The following is a 9655-nucleotide window of genomic DNA, read 5'->3' as shown; positions in this document are numbered from 1 at the left end:
ACACACACACACACACACACACACACACACACACACACACACACACACACACACACACACACACACACATATTTATATATATACAAACATACATATTCACACATGCATGTCTATAGATATATGTAAAGATATTTATTTATTTATTGTATGTTTTTTTTGTTAATTTTTATTCATTCAGATTAATCCAGAATCATGGCAACAATTGAAAAACTTGTAAGATCCTTTGAGGCCCTGAAGGTTTTCCAGCCTGTAGGGGGCAGTGCTGAAGAACCTACCAAGTAAGTTAAAGATTATTCTTTTTTAAACTTGTATTCTTATGCTTTGTTCTGATTTACACTCCTCGACTTATGCTGTCACCAGTTTCTCTTCTACCACCAGAAGGACAGTGGCTGGTAGAATTGGCAGGGCTTTGGACAACACATTGTTTTGCACTGCAAGCTCAAATCCATATGAAGTTGATTTTGCCTTCATGCTTCCAATGGAGCACCAGTTTGCAAGTCCTGTGGTTGTTGATGCAATTGACTGTGCACTTGAAGGTGGTGCCTGAGCAGGGGTTTTGCCCCAGGACAGTCAAGTACTCCAATACCTGACTGGTACTTATTTTATCAACCCTGAAAGGAAGAAAGGCAAAGTTAATCTTCGTGGAAATTGAATTCAGAACATAAAGGATTGTAAGAAATACTTAATAGCATTTTGTCCAATTTGTTAAAGATTCTGTCAGCTCCCTACCTTAATAGCAACAATAATAGTTTTTGTTCCTCTGTCATACTCTAACCTCTCATCTTCTGGCATAAAGCCATCTTCCTCCACACCACTCCCCATCTCAGTTGAGGGATCTTTGTCTTTCAAGTTACTTGGTGACCTCACCGGTGCTGGTGCCATATTCAAAAGCATCCAGTCCACTCTGTAAAGTGGTCAGCATTAGAAAGAGCATCTGACTGTAAAAATTCCATGCCAAAGCAGACAATGGAGCTTAGCCCAATCCTCTGGCTTACCAGTTCCTGTCAAACCATCCAACCCATGCCAGCATGGAAGGTGAATTTCAAATGATGATGATGATGACTAAATCACTTCAAAGGTCAGATAATTTTCTCTAAAATGCAGTCTTAACGAGGAATTTCAACCATGTTTCGTGGTCTGCTACCACAACAGCTCCTTTATAGGATCCAGTTAGCTCAAGACATCATCAGGAGGAAACACGTCCGGTTTCGGCCCCTACTCCTCTACCGTTTTGACGTGCCCCCCTCCCCCCTTCGGAGGTGTCTTCAGCTCTGGTGTTGGGTGCATGTCTTTCTTCTGTTCCCTGGCCTCTTCGATGCAGCATCAACGAGTGTCAGCGTCTGACTGACTGTCTTGTCGAATCCCCCTTTTTATACCCACTGCTAGGCTCCTTTGTAAATTATTATTATTATTATTATTTTTTTTTCTTTTGCTTCAGGAAAAAGGAACCCCTTCCAAGTAAAAAAGACAAAATGATCAATTGTAATGTGATGGCGGATTGTATCTGTGCACCAAATATGCGGTAAGTGCATTAAGTCTGTTGTTGCTTTGTCTCAGGTTTTGATATTTCCCTTTTCTGTGAAACTAAGAAATGATTTGAGTGAGATTTGGCTGATGTTTCTAACAGGATTGAACAACCTCTTAGAGACCCCCCCCTCCTTATTGGCTTGTTGCAGCTGTTGTTATAATTGTTGTTGAACTGCTAAGATATGGGGACACAAACACACCAACACCGGTTGTCAAGTGGTGGTGGGGGACAAACACAGACACAAAGAGACACACGCACACATGTATATGACGGGCTTCTTTCGGTTTCCGTCTACCAAATCCACTCACAAAGCTTTGGTCATCCCGAGGCTGTAGTAAAAGCCACTTGCCCAAAGTGCCACCCAGTGGAACGGAACCTGGAACCGTGTGATTGAGAAACAAGCTTCTTCCCATACAACCACACGGTTTTATTTTTTTTTCTTTTGTCTATGGTAGCATTGTTCAATGTATTCTTTCCTTGCTGCTATATGTACCAGGTTGAGTGCCCTAGTGGGAGGGGGTGGGTTCCCCCTCATTAGCTATTGTCTGTTCAGTTAATTTCTGTTGCCCTAATTCCTTATCAGTTCCATTTTGTTTCACATTCTCTCTGTAAACCAACAATCTTTTCATTGTCAGACTTAGTAATTCTTGCAGAACACCTCCACTCATTTACAACTTGTAAACTTTGGTTTATCTCTCATCTTTTACTTGTTTCAGTCATTTGACTGTGGCCATGCTGGGGCATCACCTTGAAGAATTTTTAGAATTTATTTGTTTTTTTTTTCTTTAAGCCTGGTGCTTATTTTATTGGCGGCGTTAGGAAAGGCATCCAGCTGTAGAAACTGCCAAATCAGATTGGAGCCTGGTGTAGCCATCTGGTTTCACCAGTCCTCAGTCAAATCGTCCAACCCATGCTAGCATGGAAAGCGGATGTTAAACGATGATGATGATGATAAGGAACCCTCTTTTGTCAAAAATTAGGTTTAAAGAATATGGGAGTTTCTTATACATGGATAGTATTATTATCCCTTACAAAACCTTTTTTTCCAAATTTTAAGCCCCCAAAATTAGGGGATTCCTTATACACGAGGGTTCCTCATACATGTTAAAATACGGTATTTACTGGGATATAAAGATTCCAACACCAATTGTCAAGCGGTGGAGTTGGGACAAACACTGACATGCACACACGCACACGACGGGCTTCTTTCATTTTCCATCTATCAAATCCACTCGCAAGGCTTTGGTCGACTTGAAGATATAGTGGAAGACACTCACGCAAGGTGCCATGCAGTGGGACTGAAGCCAGGACCATGCTTCTTACCACACTATATTGAAAAACAAATTAATCACAGGATGATGCTGAGATGGATAGGATTCTCTTCCAGCATCTCATGATGCACGTCTAAAACTTTGGTCACATGATGTACAGACAGAGAACTGCTACATTCCTATCTCTCTCCTCCTCCTCTCTCTCTTACTATCCTACCTTCTTCCACCCCCATTGTTTCATCTTTCTCTATTCATGCTTCTCTCTCTATCTCTCTCTCTCTCTCTCTCTCTCTCTCTCTCTCTCTCTCTCTCTCTCTCTCTCTCTCTCTATGTATATATATATATATGTATATGTACTCTTCTATCTCTTTCACTCACATCCTTCTACTCCACCCTCACCCCTTTTAGTTTCATATAAGAATGGTATTCTTGATGGTGTTTGTTTAATCATTACTGGCACTATTATTACAGACCTAATTATCATCCACATAAAAAAATGTTCAGATATTATAATTACTATGACTTCATTGGGAGTCTCTGAGAGAAGAAAGCCATCAGGCACTCACAACAATAGAACAGACAAGTGAATGCAGGACAGACTGTGATGAGCATTAAGTATGCCATTGAAGAATAAAAGAAAGCCTTTGATGTACTGGTCACGTGTAGATATAGCTTTAAATAGCAGCTGATATACTGCGCAAGTGTATATGTGTTCTGTCAAATAGCATCTGATATACTGCCCAATTGTATATGCGTTCTGTCAAATAGCAGCTGATATACTGCTAAATTGTATGTTTTCTATCAAATAGCATTTGATATGCTGCAGAATTGTATATGTGTTCTGTCAAATAGCAGCTGATATACTCCACAGCCCTGGGAATAACCATGAAATTTGATTTTGCAGTTAAAGGGTTTACGTCCATTTTTGCTATGCTAGCATGTGTTAGAGGAAGAGTTATGTTATAGTTTGTGGAAAGCAGTTTTATAAACCAATCTATCTTTTGTTTAACCATGTCATGCTTAAAACTGTTTTTCATTGAAAGACATCAAGTTTATCAAGGCAAATGCGACTTGCAAAAAAATACCAGTTCTGTTGTTTGGTAGATATTTAACATTATTACTAATATTAACTATGAAATTTAATTTCACAGTTGAAGAATTAAACTTAGCTAACCTTGTTTTATTTTTTCTTCTTCTTCTCTCTGCAGATCTATAGCAGATTTTCCTAAGTTCCTTGGAATAGCTATGGAAACATTTCTAATGCTCTGTGATGATCCTGAAGCTGATATTCGCATGGTTTCTGATGAATGCCTCAATAAAACCATTAAGGTAAGCATCCCCCAAAATTCGATTTGTTTATTTCAAAGGAAGTGATCGTCTACGTTTGAGAATTTCAAAGACAAATTGTTGTTCGTTAGTGCTGAGTCAGCATTAATGAGACAGACCTATAATCAAAGAACTAAAATAATCCAACATGTTCTCTTTTCCTTTGTTAATTGAGCTCTGACTAATCACCATGCCAATGTGAGAATCTGGACTCTGTGAACGGGCTGTGATGTGACCTTTGTGGAATTATTACAGCCTGTAAGGTGCAGGCTTGGCTGTGTGGTTAAGCAGCTTACTTTGCATCCAAATGGCTTTGGGTTCAGTCCTGCTATGTGACACAGTGATAGGAAATTTCACTGTAAACATTTTTGTCAGAGGATGATTTGCCATAAGAAATTTTGTTTTAAATGACCTCATCAAGTTTGTTTAATGTCTGACATTGAATAATACTTGTCTTCTTAATGCTTTTTATTCAGGTATTATTCAATGTCAAACATTAACCCCCGCCAAAACTTGTCTATTTAATGCTTTTATGTGAAGGTGCATGGCTCAGCGGTTAGGGCATCAAGCTGATGATTATGCAAGTTCGATTCCTGGACCAGGCTGTGTGTTGTGTTCTTGAGCAAGACACTTTATTTCACCTTGCTCCAGGTCACTCAGCTGTAGAAATGAGTTGTGATGTCACTGGTGCCAAGCTGTATCAGCCTTTGCCTTTCCCTTGGATAACATCAGTGGCGTGGAGAGAGGAGGCAAGTTTGCATAAGCGACTGCTGGTCTTCCATAAACAACCTTGCTCAGACTTATGCCTAGGAAGTGAACTTTCTAGGTGCATCAAAAAAGAGGGTCCGTTACATTTTTTAAGATATGTTTGTTTATTGAAAGAGAGCCTCTGTATGCAAGATTGCTGGGAGGTGGGACACTCTGTATTGAGTGCTACACCCTTCATAGCAGGCATGGGTGCCCGGGACAATTGCCCTCTTTGACCACCTATTAATCCAGCCCTAATCATCATAATCATCACCATCACTATCATCATCATCATCATCATCATCGTTTAACGTCTGCTTTCCATGCTAGCATGGGTTGGACGATTTGACTGAGGACTGGTGAAACCGGATGGCAACACCAGGCTCCAATCTAAATTTGGCAGAGTTTCTACAGCTGGATGCCCTTCCTAACCATGTGTGTACATATATTCTATACGGTTTGTTTGTACAACAATACATTAAGGAGCTGTTTCTACGAGAACTACTGGATTACTTGAATCCATATACCATGGCTTAAAATATTTATAAGATATATACATCAACAAACAATTCTCATCTTGTTTTTCTGTTCCTTTCTTGCCAGACTTTGCTAGAAACAAACTTGGGCCGTTTACAGGTGGAACTTTACAAAGAGATCAAGAAAAATGGACCATCTCGAAGTCTTAGAGGAGCACTTTGGAGATTCGCAGACATGTGCCATTTGATACGCCCTCAGAAATGCAGGTATGTGAATCTACAGATCCCAGGTAACCTGTACACAAAGTACTGTATGTTATAGTAATGTACTATACTTGAGAGATTCCCTATGTGATTGTTAACTTGCTAGAAATAGCATATATGTCTTCTTTTTTTCTTATTGCCCACAAGGGGACAAACAAGGACAGACAAAGGGATTAAGTCGATTACATCGACCCCCAGTGCGTAACTGGTACTTAATTTATCTACCCCGAAAGGATGAAAGGCAAAGTCGGCCTCAGCGGAATTTGAACTCAGAACGTAACAGCAGACGAAATACTGCTAAGCATTTCGCCCGACGTGCTAATGTTTCTGCCGGCTCACCCCCTGCAGATATGTCTTCCTTACCCCTTTAGTGTTCAGGTTACTCTGTCAAATGTAATCTTTATTTATTCATATTGTTTTGAATTAATTATGGATTATCTCATAGCTTTCGAGATTTTGATAAAATTGGGAGGCAGAAACTGAAGAAATCAGTGTGTGAATGTGTGCGTGTTCTTCAGTGTGCTTATGTTTTTGTGTTTTGTATGTTTATGCGTGTGTGTGTGTGTGATTCTTGCGTATGTTTTTTTGTACATGCATGTTTGTGTTTGCGTGTGTATATGTTCATTTTCGAAAAGACATTGCAGGTGAGGTGTGAGAAGTTGAATCTGGCTGATTTGAATATAAAACTAGTAGGATATTTGGCGCAGATATGGCTGGTTTAAATGCTAAATGTCCCAGGCTTTATTAAAAAAAAAATTCTGGGGTCGATTCATTCGACTAAAGATATGGCCCCAGTCTAATGACTGAAATAAGGAAAATAAAAAACAAAGATGAAGTGAGGTTTACCACTTTATTTTTTATATCACATTGTAAACTAACACTTGTTCTCTTTCTTTATTCCTCTGCAGACCATATATTGTCAACTTGCTGCCCTGCATTGCACGGGTTTGTAAGCGTGAAGAAGAAGCCATCCAAGAAACTCTTGCAGCTTCCATGCAGAAAATATGTCCTGTTCTTATGGCTTTTGCAAATGATTCAGAAGTCAAAGTAAGGAACGGTCTTCTTGCTCACATTTCTCTTCCATTTTCTCGTCTTTCCTTGTCTCATTGCAAAGTAACGGTTAATAAATATTTACAGCACAGTTACATCATCATCATCATCATCATCATCGTTTAATGTCCGCCTTCCATGCTAGCATGGGTTGGACGATTTGACTGAGGACTGGTGAAACCAGATGTCTACACCAGACTCCAATCTGATCTGGCAGAGTTTCTACAGCTGGATGCCCTTCCTAACGCCAACCACTATGAGAGTGTAGTGGGTGCTTTTATGTGCCACTGGCGCGAAGGCCAGTCAGGTGGTACTGGCAACAGCCACACTCAAATGGTGTATTTTACGTGCCACTGGCACAGGAGCCAGTTACAAAATTATAAAAATTAAAGTGCTTTTTTTTTTTTATTGTCTTTCATAATGATTATCAAATTTGTCTCACATGTTATGATATAACCATTTGGTTTACTTAACCTTTTGACCTGTCTTTTTTTTTTTTCGCCCCCTCATGAAGGCATTACTAAAGAGTTTTCTACCAAATTTGAAGTCTTCGTCTGCATCAACCCGGCGTACAGCAGCCTCAAGTCTCTCACTGATCTGTCAGCATTCACACAACCCTTTGTCTTTCATAAACAGATTACTCATTATGCTACTAGGTGAGTCTTTGGATGGTTCCTTTCCCTTCTGTTTTTAAGCCAATATTATATTAATCAACAGTGTGTTAGAGCAGTGGCTCTCAACCCCCTTTTTCCTATGGGCCCCTTTGATTACTATTTTACTCAGATGGACCCTCCTAGCCATTTGATGTTTTTAAAATCCTATAATATTTTTATAATTAAACTACCTTAAAAGCCACACTCCTTGTGGGCTTTTAAGCTAGATCCTGCAGTGGCCTAATTGGGCCTGTAACATAAAACTAAAGAGAATTAAATAGCATGACTATAATATGTCTATAATGCCTATATGCCCTAGTGGTGTTTGATCAGAGGTTAAGGACGGATGGTGGAGGCGCAATGGCCCTGTGGTTAGGGCAGCGGACTCGCGGTCATAGGATCACGGTTTTGATTCCCAGACTGGGCGTTGTGAGTGTTTATTGGGCGAAAACACCTAAAAGCTCCACGAGGCTCCGGCAGGGGGTGGTGGCGAACCCTGCTGTACTCTTCCACCACAACTTTTTCTCGCTCTTACTTCCTGTTTCTGTTGTGCCTGTGATTCAAAGGGTCAGCCTTGTCACACTCTGTGTCACGCTGAATATCCCCGAGAACTACGTTAAGGGTACATATGTCTGTGGAGTGCTCAGCCACTTGCACGTTAATTTCACGAGCAGGCTGTTCCCTTGATTGGATCAACTGGAACCCTCGACGTCGTAAGCGACAGAGTGCCAACAAGGACAGATGAGAATTAATTCTGCAATGCAATCATTCTGTTGTTCCAGTCTCAAGTTGAATTCCTATTGTTGACCAATTTGTCCCAAAGTTCTTATCTCGATGTAAAATTGACGAAATGGATGTCAATTATCTCCTCCTTGGTCTCTGACGTCATCTGACAAACACCAACCAAGATGGCGTGAATCAACCAAGCTTTACCTGCTAGAAATAGCAGCTCAAATGCTTTTAAATCAGATCCCAATATTGGATGTTCAAGAACCAAATGAAGGGCAGATTTTCAATCCTGGGATCATCCTGATTCCAAAAACCCTAACCCTAAACGTAACCCTAACATAAAACAAATAATTTATTTGAACAGGATATGCTTCGTTTAAATGCTAAAGGGTTAAACACATGTAATATAAACCCAAGCTTCACATGTAGGACCGAGGCCAATTTTTTGAGACATTTTATTATACTGTCAAATATAGTAAATATGTAAGTTATTTTATATTAAATGCAACCAAACTCTTAATTATTTTTCAAAATAAATAGAATCACATAGCTAGTGTTTATCATCAGAAATATGATTACAAAAAGGTTTATGAAGTGGTGAAGTTGTTATATGCACATGTGCACATGCACATATCTGCATATGTGTGTGCATTTCTTATCTGCGTCTAAGAGTTTTACTTGTAAACTTTTCCAATTATTTACAGATTTAATTCTTCCTGTCGATGAAGAACACGAAGTCCATTATTTACTTGGCGTTCTTCTCGCAATCCGGAACCTAATCCCTTATTTAACTGGCCCTGAAAGGGACCTTGGCTTGAAAGGAAGCTTCGGTCTTGTACATAAAGGCAGCAGTGAAAAACACGTGAAAGTCAACATTAGACAAATCCTTCAGGTATGACATTTTTGGTTTTTTTCTTTTCACCATCTTTCAAGAATGGATATTCAAGGTGATGTTGTAAAATACAAGATGTAGATTAATCAAAACATGTTTCACTGTGTAGAAATACTGAATTCATCTGTTTATTTATAGGTGCAGATGATGACAACGATTATTATTATCATTATTATTATTATTATTATCGATCAAATCAGATAAAGCCAATAATGGGAAAGTAGTTTATCAAATCAGTCCAAAAATGTTTCTACGCTCATTTGTTTGAGCAATGAATATTTGCAGGAGAGTGCTTGGAGCATATTCATTGCCCCCACTCCAAATTTTAGGGGTCTGCATGCTCCTCTTCCACCCCCCTGTTCTCGACCCTACGTCTGATGTGCTTCACGAGGACACAGCTTGGATTATAATAGCTTCTATACACTAAATCATTTATATGTATGTATGTATATATATATATATAAATATATTATTTTGTTTAAAAGAGTTCCAACACTGTCTGTTTTTTATGTTTTATTTATATTCCTGCAGAACTAATGTGGGGTATAGAATATGGAATATACAATATATAATATAATATACAATATAAAATAAAATAAAATAAAAATGGATGGCACCATGAAAGAAAGTATTGAGCCCTGAAACTATATATGGTGCCATCCATTTTTATTTTTTTAAATTTTATATTGTATATTGTATATTATATTATATATTGTATA

At 39.0% G+C, this 9655-nt stretch overlaps 1 protein-coding gene across 1 annotated transcript in view; it reads left to right on the top strand.

Moving 5' to 3' along the window:
• Positions 1-9655, top strand: part of LOC106883334 (huntingtin) — a 71542-nt gene that overhangs the window by 6207 nt on the left and 55680 nt on the right. The window contains exons 2-8 of the mRNA XM_052973011.1: positions 179-278; positions 1439-1522; positions 4008-4128; positions 5476-5615; positions 6521-6659; positions 7177-7318; positions 8749-8936. Of these exons, the coding sequence (XP_052828971.1) occupies positions 193-278; positions 1439-1522; positions 4008-4128; positions 5476-5615; positions 6521-6659; positions 7177-7318; positions 8749-8936 (900 nt within the window). The 5' untranslated portion in view covers positions 179-192. The remainder of the gene's footprint in view (positions 1-178; positions 279-1438; positions 1523-4007; positions 4129-5475; positions 5616-6520; positions 6660-7176; positions 7319-8748; positions 8937-9655) is intronic.

The sequence above is a fragment of the Octopus bimaculoides genome, chromosome 14 (genome assembly GCF_001194135.2).
Source record: "Octopus bimaculoides isolate UCB-OBI-ISO-001 chromosome 14, ASM119413v2, whole genome shotgun sequence".
Lineage (NCBI taxonomy): Eukaryota > Metazoa > Mollusca > Cephalopoda > Octopoda > Octopodidae > Octopus > Octopus bimaculoides.
Note: the sequence above shows the minus strand (reverse complement) of the source record. Positions and strands in the feature narration are given on the sequence as shown.